Here is a 16,007-nt window from a genome sequence, read left to right as displayed (position 1 = left end):
GAGTCAGGACCCCTTTGGGGGTCAAATGACCCTGTCACAGGGGTCATTTAAGACCATTGGAAAACACCAATATTTACATTATGATTCATAACAGTAGCAAAATTGCAGTTATGGAGTAGCAACAAAAATAATTTTATGTTTGGGAGTCACCACAACATGAGGAACTGTATGAAAAGGTCACTGCATTAGGAAAGATGAGAACCATAGTTCTAAAAGATGCACAGTCATCATGTAAATGCCTATACAATCAACCACAGTTAACTCACACTTACAAGTCTGTAGTAGATGTGAACACTAGGTTAGGGCACAGAAGTTCAGCATCAGAAACAAGATCCATCAACTCTTGGCTGCCCACTGTGGCTAGCTGCTGATTTTAAAAGCAGTCTTTGTATTTTGTCTGATTAGGTTTCTCAGTCTCCCCTTCATAGTACACACCTTTCTGTTTCAACTGTGATACTCTCTTTTAATTAGATTTTCTTGAGTTTACTGTCTTTATCTTACCTCTGCCATATTGTCTTAGTTACTTTTCTCTTGCTGTGATAAAGTTCCATGACCAAGGCCACTTATAAAGAAAACACTTGATTTGACTTACAGTTTCATCTGAGAACTCACAACAATTGATCCACAACCATAAGGCAGAGAGAACACTAACTGGAAATGGGATGATTCCTTTGAAACCTCAAATCCCACCCCTAGTGACATACTCCCTTCAACAAGGCCACACCGCCTAATTCTTCCCAAACAGTTCCATCAACTGAGAACCAAGAAAATATATGAGCCTATGGGAGCCATTCTCATTTGATCCACCATACATATCAAATGTAAGAAATGATTCAACTCCTCAATTTAAGCTCTAAAATTTGACTAGGAGAAGATTATAGCACCTGTTGGAGAGAGAATCAGAGAATTTGGAAATGTTGCAATATTCAAATGAGTCTAGTAAACAAGTAGCTTCAATGTATAGTATCTGTTCACATTTTATTGAGTTCAGAAAATGGATGCATAAACCCTCTCCATATCCTAAGTCATCATGATACTCAGGTTTAAATAGTATTTATACAGAGAGAGAGAGAGAGAGAGAGAGAGAGAGAGAGAGAGAGAGAGAGAGAGAGAGAGAGAGACAGAGAGAGAGAGAGACAGAGAGACAGAGAGACAGAGAGACAGAGAGACAGAGAGACAGGAAGAGAGAGAGAGACAGAGACACAGAGAGAGAGAGAGAGATGATAATGCTAAAGATTCCATAATAGATAAAAAGTAGGTCACATAGAGACTCAATGAAGAGGTACTCAATCATACACTGGAAGGTGGTGAAACATACAATACAAAAGATAATGGGTGAGTTGATCCAAAGTTTCATGGAAGAAACATAAAACACTGAGCCAAAGCAGAGCCAAGTGGTACCTTGGCTTTTTTGAACTATTAAGAGTTAAATGTGGCTGGGTGAACAGAATCCACAGGACAGGGAAAGAAAACAAGACAAAGAGCACATGGAATTCTGCATTCCAGACAAGAATGAACATTAGCAGTTCTCAAGTTCATGTTCATAGAGAAGCAATCACTGATGAAACTGGAAACCCAGCTTAGCTTCAGCTCTGCCTGAAACCCACTGAATCACAACTTCAAGTATCGAACATACCTGGGTACGTTGCACAAGTGGTCTTCTTACTAGGAACTCCTTGGGCTTATAAGTGTCCACTGTGGGCACAAAGCCAAATGTCATTTCCCAGCATCCCTTGCAGGTAGGCAGGCACTACAATTGAGTCATGCCCAGTGGGGTGTATGACATGATATTAAGCTCAAGTCTGTTCCTGAACCTCCCTAGAAGCCATCTCTCCTTCGGCCATCTGTGTACATGGAAGACTAAGACTCTGGCTTCCAGAGCACCAGACATACACCCCAGTCCCTGAGTCATGGTATAGGAGAATGGGAGGTTACCCTGAGAACACTCGATTCAGTGCAATGTGGCAAGAAATGGTTTCTTACCATGTCAAACTGTTGTCATTGTTGGAGCTGTATACGGTGCTTAAAATGATGGATAACTAAATGAGTAGTGTGCTATGGTGAAGTCTGTGCTTTAGAAAGATTGTTCTGTGTAGCATGGCTCACACTGGAGAAGGTGAGAGATGGGAAAGCCCCCTAAGGCCAGCTCAGTTATTCTGGGAAAAGCTCATGAGCTCTGGGCAAGGCAGTGACAACAGCCAATATGATACGAATAGGTCAGTCAATGAAGGTACCAGATAATAACATCTTTTCATCTAGGGACTTTTTGGAGAAGAAGTGACAGATCATCTCAATTTTCTGACGTATTTTAAGCACTAAATGTTTATTCTCAAACTGAAGCATACAATTTGTTCCATGGTAATTTATGGTTATAAAAATCTAAGTAATTGTGTGGAGATTTTTTTCCCCCTGATTTGGCCATTGTTCTCACTCCCAAATTATACAAAATCTTTCTAGAGTAACTTTTTTTGGTGTAGATCGTTTCTATTGTGCTTAGCTTAAGGTCGTTTGGACCATAAGTAAAAGATTTAAAGCAAATATGTCTGTAAGCTGCATGGAAAACCATGATGCTGACTCATAACATCATTTATTCTACAAAGCATCACACAGCGTACTGGAAATGTTGCCCTGATTCCATAGTTACTAGGGTGGGCTCGTTCTAGACCAGTGGTTCTCAGCCTTCCTAATGCTGTCCCTCTTTAATATAATTCCTCATGTTGTGGTGGAACCATAAAATTATTTCGTTGCTGCTTCATAACTGTAATTTTGCTACTGTGAGGAAATGTGATGTGGCTATCTGATGTGCAGTCCCCTAAAGGGTCACGATCCACAGGTTAAGAACCCCTGTTCTAGCCTGTCAAGCCTGGATGCCATTCTGGTCCAGAAATGGTTGTCTGGACTGCGTGATAGCACAGCAGGAATGGCTGAAGGGCTGAGCTCAGGTGTTTGTGTCATGTCTCTGAATGCTAGAGACGTAGCACATGCCCTTGAGGATTTGTCAAAGGTGGTGGATGACTGACAAGATGAGACAGTCCTGATAAGGGAGGAGGGAAAGCAGTTGTAGAAGGAAGGCAATGATTTAGAACTCCAGAGCTGGAGAGGAAATGCTGGTGAGTTAAGTCTGGTCCAGCAGCTCTGGAGGATTACAGCCATTGATTTCAGAGAACATAGCCACTTGCATTAAGCTAAGGGATCTGAACTCCAGTAAAAAGTGAAAAGGGTTTAGGTTTCAGCTTGTAGAGTTCAAAGCAAGGCTGAGAGATGGGAAATTGGGAGCAAGCAGCCAAATGTTGTTCAATGATTGTGTCAACTCTGAGCTGCTGGTGAGGTGAAGGAGGGTTGAATGGTTCTTCTGCAGGGGGCTGGGGCCCTCACCTGGGGTGTTTACCTCACCCCCAAACAACGTGCTTTGGGAAAGTTGCCATAGTCACAATTTTATTTATTAGTAGAAGTATTAAGGCAACTCCATGTAGTTAAAAGGGAGGTTTATTTAGGGGTAACTTTACCATGAGTAAAGGGATAGGTTACAGGATCCGGGAGAGATGCAGTGCAGTCCAGCGGTGTTCTCTGGAGAACTCTGCTAGGTCTACATCCAACATCCAGGATCACCAGGAACCAAGAGACTCAGCACATCTGGATCTCGGATTTTAAGGGCTCCCATCTCGGCCCCACTTCAGGGCAAGCCATAGGTAGGCATGACAGTTACTGGAAGCCTCAGTGGGGGTAGTACTTCCAGGTCAAAGCTGGAACAGCTACCCACTACACTTATTGGTCCTCTTCAAAAACCTGTGAGGTGTCCCCATCCTGGAACACACTTTAAGTGATCACTTTGAAATATTGTTCTTTTTGTTGTTGTTGTTTGTTTGTTTGTTTTGTTTATCGACACAGGATTTCTCTGTGTAGCTTTGTGCCTTTCCTAGATCTCGCTCTGTAGACCAGGCTGGCCTTGAACTCACAAGATCCTCCTGCCTCTGCCTCCCAAGTGCTGGGATTAAAGGCATGTGCAACCACTGCCTGGCTTGTTGTTGTTAAAGTCAGAGCTCACATTCAAACTACATTCTAGAACTAGTGATTAAATCAGTTTTTATTTTTGTTGTTGTTTTTTTCCCTTTTTTTCTTTTACTTTTCTTTTTTTCTTCTTTTGCCTGGTTCAAACATCCAAAATGATCTATTCCTCCTCTGTCATTCACTTGGGGCATTCAAAACATTATGTCTACCCTCTTCCAGAAAAGTGAAATCTTCAAAGAAACCAATTCCAAAGCTAGGCATTGTGCTGGTACCCGTTTGTGTTGTGGTTTTATGACTGTACTTAAAACATCTGACAATGAACTCACTCTGCCTTCCATTTAATCCAAGCTCCTCTGTTTCAATCATGTGATTGGGCTTGTAAACTGCATCCCAGCAGGCTACAGAGATCCCTGTTAAATACTTAGTCTAGGGTCTCGAGATGGAAGGATAGTCAGAAATCAAGCATCTTATGTTTCTGTAACTGTCCCTAAGTCATACATCAGAGATGGTATTTGAAACAGATAGTGTCTGTGGGTGTGTAGGAATGATTATAATGGGAAAATTAGAGAGTTTGGGATTCAGAGACCTCTTTCAAATCCTGACTCAGCATTTGGCTAGCTTTGTGATCTTGGGCACTTCAATGAACATCTCTGACCCTTGGATTCATTGTAGAGTGTAATTAACCCCGTTTACCTCCTATGGTGATGGTTATTTTGAGAATTAAATAAGATAATTAATTTGCATATAGAAATTACTCAGAATGATAGTGTCCTTAGCCTGACAATTGAGAGAAGATTTGGGTGAGAGTCATAAGGTCATTTGGTTAAGACTGGGGCTGTCTACAAAATTATTACTGTCATTGTTTTATGTTACACTGGGGCTTCTGAGATATGTAAAATCTCAATTGCTGCTAGTAGAGACACCCTCACTGGCTGACTTGGCCTGTGTTCTTCCTTTAGCTGCTGGTAGACACACACTCACTGGCTGACTTTCCTGTGTTCTTCCTTTACCTGCTGGTAGGGTAACACTCACCGGCTGACTTGGCCTGCGTGTTCTCCCTTTAGCCTTTTGGAAGTGTTAAGTTTTACATTTGTCTTCTCATCTCATGTTGCTCCCTCACCTTGCTATCTTGACCTTTGACATTGTTTTACAGCTTCCCTTGCTCTCCTCCCAGATGGCACCAGGCTCTCTGGGGGCAGACACAGAATAACATCAACACTACACTAGCTCATTCAAGAAACCAACTGGGGCTGGAGAGATGGCTCAGTGGTTAAGAGAAATGACTTCTCTTCCAAAGGTCATGAGTTCAATTCCCAGCAACCACATGGTGGCTCACAACCACCTGTAATGAGATCTGGTGCCCTCTGCTGGCCTGCAGGGACACATGCAGGCAGAACACTGTATATATACATAATAAATAAACTTTAAAAAAAAAAAAAAAAAAAAAAAAAGAAACCAACCAACCAACTTTTTACGTTACTCTTTTGACTGAACATATTTTCTGAGTGTCTTACCTAGCCCTTGAGAATGTTGGTCTCACAAGATGTGAACGGTGGAGTTCCTTTTACAAGTCCTTTATCCCTCTCTATAGTTTGTTTGTTTATTTATTATTTTACATCCTGACTATGGCTTCCCCTCCTTCCTCTCCTCCCATCCCCTTCTCTTCCCCTCCCTCCCTATAGTTTTAAAGCTTGTGCACAGTAAAATTGCCATTTCATTTCTAAGACTTGGTTATAGCAACTGTTACTCCCCATCTGCCTCACCTGCTCTTTCTATTGTGAATGTCTACCTCTCTCCGGCCACCTTCAACAAGCTCTCTGGTGGTTCAGAAGATGATGCAGTGCTAGGTATATCCATTGCATCAAGCCAAATACTTGGAAGTTTGGTTTGTGTATGGACCGATTCTTCCCAGGCATTTGTATAGCATATTTACAAGTCAAAGTGGACATTAACTAGAAGAATGACAGATCATCATCTGCAAGTCTGAGATGGTCTTACTTGCATGTGGGTGGGACTGACCTAACACAGTGCAGGCAGGTTCTTTGAGACAAAGCTCGAGGAAATCAGGCCAGACAGAGCAGTGAGTCAGGCTATTGTCTCAGCAGGAAAGGTCAGTATAATCACAAAACCTTGTGTGAAGTTGCAGGACCAATAGCAGTCTTAAAAATAGGGATCAATTCTGAGTGAGGACAGGAAAATGACAAACAATGGTGGTGTTCTCGGGTCTTGACTTGAATAACCAGGTTGGCATCATGGGCTATCAGCTAATAGTGATTCATCACTGTTGTCTTTTTCATATTTCATATTGAGTTGTGTTGGTGACCCCAAGGGCAGTCAGATACTGTAATGGAAGGCTTACGAGGCCCTAGGGTGACGTGAAGCAGGTTGACCCCACCCCCACCTTCACATCTGAGTGCTTGGAGAGGTTCTGCACATTAGATGTGAAGTCTGACACTGAGAATTGATTGACCCACAGGGAGAATAGAGAAGAAATCATTCTTAACAGCTCTAGTCAGTTGGTGCTGATCTTAGACGCTAAATGGCAAAAAGACACAGTAAATGGCCACCATGTAGGGAAGATGGGTGACCAGCTACAGCTTCATGATACAAATGGCCATGTGGTGGTGAGGGCTACTTCTAAGTGTATATCATCAGGCCTGAATTCATAGTGTCTCTTTAATTTTCCAATTAAATTACCAGTGAAGTGCTGCTTAAATATAAAATAATAAATTGTGTCAAATTAGTCCAAATTCTGCACTGCATGGAAAATACCATAATTACAGAACAGTAGGAATACAATTGTTTGTAGTCCTTAAGCATCACTACAATCAAGGCATTGCTACTTTTAGAATTATTAGTTTATGACTTCAAATGTTTATTTTAACTCTTCAATTTCTGTGTTTGCTACATCTCTTTTTAATGTCCTCATTAAAAGCAAAATATTTGATATTCAAAAAGTTCCATAGAGCCATAGGCTGCTGCTGTCTGGCTCGGGATCCAGGACTAAATGTGAATGGATGGGATTTTAATTTTGATTTCCTTTTACTTTATAGTCTTCACTTGGTAGACATAATAGAAGGAGGGGCCTCCATGTAGATGAAAGAAAAGCCCCAGGACATGCAACTGGGTAGTTAAGGCCTCAGCAGCTTCAGATCTTGCTTGATTATTAAGATATTATCTCTGGAGATTATTCCACTTGGTACTGAATGTCTGTAAACATTTATATATATATATATATATATATATATATATATATATATATATATATATATATATACCAACAGTTTTTCTAGATACTTCCTAAAAACACAAAAGCACCATGCTTCAGGTTGATTATTATTTCTTTGTCTATCTTATTTCTGCTAATTTGATCACCCCATTAAACTTGTTTCCTTTAATATCCATATTAAAAGTCTCTAGTGATAATTTCAAAAATCATCCATATGAATAATAAACACCCACCTTAAATGTCAATTTTCTTATGAGAAAATGATTTTTAGAATTAATAAAATTATGACCCCCGGTAGCATTATTCACTTGTCCCAGAGCACAGAATTCAATACTGTGGGCTGTGCAAATGTGACTAGGGATAATTCATGTCAGGATAACGTTTCTTTGGTCAGAGTCGTCAAGGGTTACTACAGCTAGCTTGTCCTCTCTATTTTCAGTGCCAGAGATATTTATGATTCTAAGTGCACCATGCATGGCTATTAAAGGCAAAAGAAACAGCAGGGGCATGGTTCCAACTGCTTGGTAAACAGTTATAGCAAGATGTTTATTAAAGCTGGCTCTCCAGTGACAGATAAATGCATAGTTCTGTTCTGCATTCTAAATTCGGCATGGTGCACGCTCAAAAGCAGATCAAAACAAGAGAGATTTTTAAAAAATCATTAAGAGAAAATGCAACAATGTCAGTATGTGACAGGAAAATAAATAATTTACCTTAAAAATGATCTCCCTTCAGCCCCTCAAGAAACATGTAACTATAATTTATGAAATAAAATTAAAAGCAATTTAGGAATATACCATTTATTACCTTGCCTAGAATCAAGCTTTTAAAAATCCACTTTAATAGGTTTATGTTCAGCTAAGGCATGATTGAATCCTTTAAACAAACAGACAGAGAAGCAAAACAGAACCTACATCACATAATTACTGGCATGTAATTCTTATTTATTAATGTGCAATGTTTACATCTTTAAAAAATGAAACCCAAACAAAAAATGCACATACACAAAAGACATTAAACAGACCCCTCTACAGCATTTTCTACCACATGAGGTTTTGGTGAATGATTTCAGAATTCCCTTGCTCGACATTGCCATAAGCTTTTCCATTTTCACTGTCCAGAACCATATTTACAGCAAAATGTACAATATTGTAGACAGTGGGCTATGCAACCTTCACATGATTATAACTTTAATTCCTTGGTTGTCTAGGATGTTGTAGAAATTCCAATAAATTTGAGAGCTCACCCAACTGTTCCTCTTAACCTTTGTTCCCAAAGGAAAAGGGCAGGACTATTAATCAGGCAGCAATTTATCTTTAATTAGGAAAACATAATTAGGTATTATCACCTAATTGCAATTAGTGGTTGGAGAAAGTCACTTTTCATGAGCAGTGACCCGTGTTGGATTACAGTTCTCCTCTCACTGGATTTTATGTTTGTGTTTATATTCAGCAGCCAGCCAATAAAATTGCAAAGGCAATCACTAGGCTTCTCTGCAGTCTAGCATCAAAGTCACCAACTTTGCTATTAAACAGTGAACCAAGAGGTCTTTCTACAACCACACATCAGCCATGTCTGTTTCCTGCTCAGACATCAAGTGTAAATCAAAATAATTGTATAAAAAAAAAATCCCACGTGAAATAGACTGGAGAACCATTCTACACTTCGTGTCTGGTACAGTTAAAAACAGTTTAATGTCTCAAGGCACCACTATGGTTGAACATCAGATACATGGGTAATCGGCTAATCTACTATGCTGTGAAGTCAGCAAATAGCTTGTGCGGTTGTGAAGAGCAATCTCTAGAGGACCATTAAACATACAGTAGGCACGTGGATCATAATACAAATAGAAAACAAGGAGTCTAGAAAAAGCATGTTGAGCACCGTTGTGGCATTGTTTATATTTTTTACCTAATGCTATGTAAACCTGACATTTACAAAACGAAAGACTACACAATTTTAAAGTTACACTCAAGGTTGTTCTTTGTGCTCGCTCCACCTAAGGGGCTCTAGTTCATCCGCATACTTTGAGAGGTGGTTGGGTCTTGGTCGGCTTCCGTTGCACCGGTAGATTCCTTCAAGTGCAAGCTCAAGTTTTCTGACGTCAGATGGGAGGACTTGTAGACAATCTCGTTAAAGTCGGACCTGATACAAACCAAAGGGGGATCATTCAGAGGGTCTTCCACGGAGACCTGTGTGTTTTCTCGGGTCATTCCCATGTCTTTGCTGTGTTCTGAGGGTGATTTCCTTTTCATGCGAGTGTAGGTTTTATCTTGATTCTCCATGCCTTGCTCATTCTTCAAAAATCGACCAAAGAACCAAATGAAGAATCCAAACCACACAAAAGCTATCAAACTTGGAACAAAAGCCAGACACTTGACATCTAGGCTGGCCCCTATGAACCTGCTATGTAAGAACATGTCTCCCTCAACATAGGTTTTGTTAGTCTGAGGATTAGTGTGATTGGACCTCCATTCCCAGGATAACTTGGTTCTGTTCAAATCCCTTAAACTCTCAGAGTCTTTCACTGTATATATCTTCTGCCCTGGGCCAATATACTGTCCATATTCATGAGGTTTATAAAATATTTGATTCTTCCACATATTCAGGTCCAAAATCAAGACGAGGAAGATAATTCCATAGTTAAACCATTTACCTGCATTTAAAAGGAAATACTAGATTAATCAAAAGCTGATAAAATTGCAATAAAGTTTTCTCCATTAAAATAAAGAAAATGATATAATAGTATAAATTATTGAAAAATCAGACCTGCTGACAATTTTTTTGACAGTGAAATACTATCATAAAGTGAATTGACAAAGCAGAATGAATCAAACTGTTAACAGTGGGTCCTAGAGTAACATGAGATTTACTGTAATGTGATTAAATCTCTTTGTTTTAAATGTGCCACAGCTAGATTCAAAGTTAGTGTTAGGTTTTTCTCGAGAATAGTTTCATTAGTGGTGAAAAACAGTTCTAATGCATTTTTTAAGAAAGTCCAATATATGATTGAATATTTCTTACTGTTTCATAATTAGGTCTGGGGAAGAAATAAATCATCTTGCAATGCAAAGCACAGTAGTATATCAATTGACTTTGCATTGCTGTTTGCAGAAGACCTGTTGATTACACCATTAGTTGATGTGATCCAGGTCAATAGTCCCTGAGCATTCATTTCAAGACTTAAAAACACACATCAAATATCCATTGAACACAATGTATTTATGAGATATACAACCAAAGCTAATAAACTATTAGAATATCACAGATAATTTAACCACTATGATTTCTGCTTAGTATTTAAAATATTGTATATGAACCAGAGAGACAGCTCAGTTGTTATGAGTGCATACTGCTCTTGCAGAGGAATCAAGTTTGGTTCCTAATATGTATGTCATGCAGCTCACAAGAGCCTGTAAACAAGTTCCTAGTGCAATCTGATGCCTCTGACTTCCATAGGCATCTTCATTCACAAACATGCACACACACACACACACACACACACACACACACACACACACACACAATTAAATATATTCAATTAAATTATATACATATATGTATTATGTTATTTAGTGATATGCTATTGAAATACATCTCAAAGGGAAAGAATGAGGAAAATGTCTAAGGGATAACTAGGTTCTATTACAATTGTTATAAGTTCTTACAAGTTTTATAACACCAGATATACTATAATAAAGTTAATATCTCCCTTGAGTTTGTTGTAGCAAATGGTATGATACATATAACAGGCTATAGAAGCTTTAATTGTAGTTTTAAGTATCATGCCTTCATTGTTTAATAATTCATGTGGTAATAGTATTGAACATCATAAAGTTACTGCTTCACATGTTTATGCATTGTGTGCATTGTGCAGTTTTCAGGAAAGAGATCTAGTTGTGAAAAGGTTGGGGATACTTTGTCTGCACAGCATTGGATCCTGTGCTATGTAAACTTGAGGGTCAGTGAAGGATGCCTTCTTGATGGCGAGAAGGATGCTTTGTGTATGTTAATAAGCAAAAAAAAAAAAAAGGCCAATTAGTTCAGAGTAAATCTGGAAGTGAAGGGACACTGACCAAACTAAGCGAGAACATTGAAGCCCAGAGAACCTTTTCTCTTACATTCCTGAGGTGTTTTTTTGTTTTTTGTTTTGTTTGGTTTTACCAGTTCAACAGTGCTGGGTCACACTGGCACTTGACCCTTACACCAGTGGCTTCTTAATGTTCCTTCTCATGTGGCATAGTAGGGAGAAGATGAAATATGTTGCCTACCTTGAATCTCATCATCTTCAACAACCTATAAGAGGGTGTGCAATGGAGACAGAACAGATGCCAGCCTCCCTCTGACTCACCTTCACCCTTAGAAGATACCCTCTGGGCATGCCTGTGTAGCTTCTCTTGTCCACCATCATTTTCTTTTCAATGTGAGAAAAGTGACCCAGTTTTCTGATTCTGCCTTCTTCCCACAAAATCCTTCTACTTATTAGCTGGGGGTGGAATCCTATTTTTTATTTTAATTTTTTTGTATTCTGCAAAATGAAGAATAATCTAAGTGTAACTCTCTGAAAGGATTTTTGTGAGGGTAAAATGAGAGTTTATATTTGAAGCATATTATATCTGAAATATATTACATTTGCCAAAAATATAACATAATATTATGTCATCAAATTATTTTCTCTACTTTGTCAATTCAGAGGGACAGAAAGACATGGAAGGGTTGTAACATAGGTATTTCTGTGCTAAAGGTGATCACATTCTTTTAGTTTTGATAAACTCTCATGCATTGCTGAAAACTGGTATCTACAGATTACATAATACCAGTTCAACAATGAGACCTACTATGGGTAGCTCTATGGAAATATAATTTGTGAATCACCAGTGGGTAGTTTGTCTACTTGCAGTGGTAACAGCTCTCAGAAAAGTTATTTCATGTAGGTAGAATTGGAGACCAACAACAAGTATGTTGTCTCTGCCTCTCCATCAACATTGAGAGCCCATATGGTGATAGCAGATGCATAGGGGAGACACTGGAGCCCCCTGAGACATCACAGTGACTTTAATTTCCTATGTATGGAACAGTACTGCTCCACCACGGTCATGGCCACTCAACTGAACCTTGAGGATGCTGAAAGAGTAGAAAATATGATCCTTCCTATTCTTTTGGTTTTCAACCATCTAACACGATCTCTGTCCTATTTGTACACAGGAAGGAAATCCATCGCTAATCATCCATCCTTTGATTTGTGACATAGTGTTTTGTTAACTTGGTAACGTTTTCTCCCCTTAAGAACCTTCTCGGCCCTGTGAGATGTGGCATCCCGTAACCCAAAGCCAGGCAGTGTAAGCTCAGCTCTTGTGTTGGTGTGAAGCGGCAGAGCTGAGCCGTCCTTAAGTGTTCTTCCCAGCCCTAAAAGATCTCCCTGGCTAGTCATTGTGAAATAAAGATCTCCAAAGCCTTGATCCTGTAGGATGAGGCAGAAAATCTCCACAAATAGTGGGGCGGGGGAGAACATGCAAAAACAGTTTTCAGACGAAGAAAGCTGTACTTGAAAAACTACACAGTTTGAGAAACACTGTTTGCCCTCAAAAGTAAACCTTAGTCTCTGAAATGACCCAAACAGGAGAGAACAGGAAGGCTTTCTACCTCTTTTCCCCAAGTGTGGTCTTGTGCATATGTGATCAACAGTAGCTGGAGGTTCGGAATTTCCACATTAATCATGTGAGCACGTTTGCATTTCCCCCTGTTGTTTCAACTACATAGCATAATGCAAATCAGCAAGGAGGCAGGGCAGAATCCATACATTATTTCTATTAATCTCCCGTTGAAATTGCTCGCTGTCTGCTTTAATGAGAAATCACCGCGTGATGTTGGCGGGGTCACCTCTTCCTTGTATTTTGTCATTTTAATGAATCTTATTGATTGTCAAAAGTGATACTATAATGGAAATTTTATCTTTTTACTTTGTGGGAGTTTATGGAATCCTTGGATGTGTAATTTTAAAGGAGTCATCATTAAATATCACCCTCATTTAAGACACAAATTGTCAATAATTCAGTGGGTGGGGTGGGGGAATACTGCTTTTTTTTCAGCAGAAGAAAAAAAGCCACAATGCACTTATAATTGTAACATATAATGAATATTTCATGATTTCAATGTACATCTAAAATATTTTTAATCATGCGCTCAGGGGACTTGCCAGTTGACATTGTAATACAGCTGTTCTGTAGACATCTCCCTACCAGGTAGGGAGTACTACTTGGCCAGATATATAGGGCAGGTGTTTGTAACATTCATGTTACCTATTATGGATACTGTCTAACATCCATTATGGGGCAGTAGGAAGCCATGGCCTTGAAGATGAGTGCTGGATAAAATAATAATAATAATAACAATAATAATAATAATAAATTTCAGTGTGCTGTATCAGTAGTCTTGTTATTTTATTTTATTCCAGACAGAACAATAAAACCAGGCTTATTAAGTTAGCACATCCCCAAGTCTCTCCCATGTAACTTAGAGATGTGTAGAAAGCATGTAAGTGCTTGGGTCACAAGGTCACAATTTAGTAAACAGAGTATGCATTTGTTGATTTATGAATTGATAGTAATTTTGAGCTGGTAAAATATCCACTTAAGACCTAAGTGCTTCTATTTTCATTGCTCCCTTTAGTAAGCAATCCAATATGACAAGCACAAGCAGTGCTGCGTAGATCACTTTGTAATGACAAAAATAAAAAGAAGACGCTGTGAAATTATGACAAATTTGATGTCCATTCATCTATGGCTTTGCCGAACTTAAGAACAAAGTCATGTACATTTCTGTGTCTCCTAGATCCTAAGCTTAGTTTTTTTATGTTAACTTTAAATGTCTGTGAATCAACTTATAAACTGTGAAGTGATGTGCCCCAAAATATAAAAAGTGACTTTTGAGTATTTTAAGTCAAATGCATACTTTAGTGATGCAATCAGTTCTAGGCCATTGTTAGAATTGATGCAATGTGGAAAGTTCAGAGAAGCAACATATTCATGTCTCAAATATTATAATTAATTATGTATTTAAGTTGTTCCTCTGGTTATGAAGATAATTGCTGAAGGATGTGTGAGGTGCATTACAAAATGGTTATATACATAAATGAAGCAAAATGCCTGGCTGGGTAGGGAAGGCTAGCTTGGGTCCTGACATACTCTAGGGAAAACAAACATGGCCTCGGATGATGATACATTTTAGACAAATAGAAAGAATTGCTGCTTTATATGGAAGGAAACATAGTTAACCCTTAGACCTATACAAGTGCACTGAAACAGAAATTGCTTCTGGAGAGGTTGGGGGAAATTCTCATCTGAGAATGTAGAGAGAGAGGTCTTTGTGTACTGTCTTCAGAGGACAGCCTATTTCCCTATAACAAGCTTCTGGTTCCGTCAGACACACTATCCTGAATGGGTTGCCTTGCTCCTCCCAGCTCTTCCCACCGTCTAACTGGCACAGGAGAACTCCTTAAGAAAATAATTTCTAGGCACTCATTTGCTAAAATTGCCCAACTATGGAAGGAAAACAAATGGCTTTTGCCCATCATTTTTCTTATCCTCACCATTGTGAAGCACCTGTGCCCTCACGCCACCTGGGAAAATGAAATAGCACATAGAGGCTTCGGAGTCTTGTTTACTTCCACATTTTCATTTTTGCCGAAAGGGCTCCTGTGGGCATCATTGTGCCAGCAGTGTGAATTCTCTCCTCACTGCTACATAAGCCTTCCTTCTGTTTTTTCCCCCAACCCCCTCCTAATTTACTCAGATGATGGCCACCAATGGGACACTTCCTTTGTGTGGCTGGGATGACAGATGGTAGAGCTTCCGCTGAGACTGGCGTTAATAGGACTCAGAGGAGACTGGAGGCTGAGTTGAGAGGCCACCCCTTCTTGCCTCCAGAGATTTTTGACCATCACATTTTTTAAACCATTTATGTGCATGTTATAGGTAAAGGGAAACAATGCAGAAGATAGAACTGTATAATGCTTTTAGCTTTCTCTTTAAGAACAATGGACTTGGGCTGAAAATACCCATGTGACTTAATCCCTAACCACTGTCCTTTTGGTTGCTGACTTAAAATTCCAAGAAAAAGTATATTTTAACACATGGTTGGATGGAGATGATTATTTTTGTAAGCAGTACCCCAGCTTATAAAATAAAAGCTCATACATACTGTAGCAAACCATCTGTCAAGGGCGATCCAGATGAGCTAAACAGATGCAATAATTCAAGTTATTTTTGACATGCATAAATAAAGCTGGCTTAGAATCAGCATTAAAAATTACTCCCATCCTAAATGCTTTTAAAATGTCAATGGGAATTCATCAGTGTCAGAAAACCCTTTACATAAGAGTATTTCCTTAGGAGGTAGCATTTTCCATTCTTAGCATTCTTCTTCCTGGGAATTCAGGGATTAGAGGCACCAGCAGGAAACTTAGAGTAGTGGATAAATGGTGAGGAAACCCTCTCAGGCTACCTGATGTTGGGATTAAATGGGAAACAGAAACTCTGGGTGAATGAAAGGGCAAATGTCAAGTACAAAACAGTAAAGGGTGTGCTCTGTACATTACAGGGTAGACAGTGCCTTGAGTGCTTTGCACTTACTCATGAGTTTGAGTCTTACAGCAATGTATGTGATAGATTCCATTGCTATCCTCCCTGAACAGACAAGAGACCATCCCTGAAAAGACTGAGGAACTAGATGAGAGCCACACTGACAGAGTTAGAGTCCATGAATCAGACCT

At 39.3% G+C, this 16,007-nt stretch overlaps 1 protein-coding gene across 3 annotated transcripts in view; it reads right to left on the bottom strand.

Moving 5' to 3' along the window:
• Positions 1–16,007, bottom strand: part of Tmem117 (transmembrane protein 117) — a 523,663-nt gene that overhangs the window by 61,655 nt on the left and 446,001 nt on the right. Inside the window, exon 8 of one of the 3 annotated variants that reach the window (XM_052748756.1) lies at positions 8,161–9,893. The exons of 1 other annotated variant lie outside the window; for it this stretch is intronic. In XM_052748756.1, coding sequence (XP_052604716.1) covers positions 9,247–9,893 — 647 coding nt within the window. In that variant the 3' untranslated portion in view covers positions 8,161–9,246. Of the gene's footprint in view, positions 1–8,160; positions 9,894–16,007 lie in introns of those variants that run through there. One more of the 3 variants, XM_052748758.1, reaches the window with a different exon arrangement.

The sequence above is a fragment of the Peromyscus californicus genome, unplaced genomic scaffold (genome assembly GCF_007827085.1).
Source record: "Peromyscus californicus insignis strain IS unplaced genomic scaffold, ASM782708v3 Scaffold_20__1_contigs__length_68692818, whole genome shotgun sequence".
Taxonomy (NCBI): Eukaryota; Metazoa; Chordata; class Mammalia; order Rodentia; family Cricetidae; genus Peromyscus; species Peromyscus californicus.
This window is presented reverse-complemented; position numbering and strand designations above follow the sequence as displayed.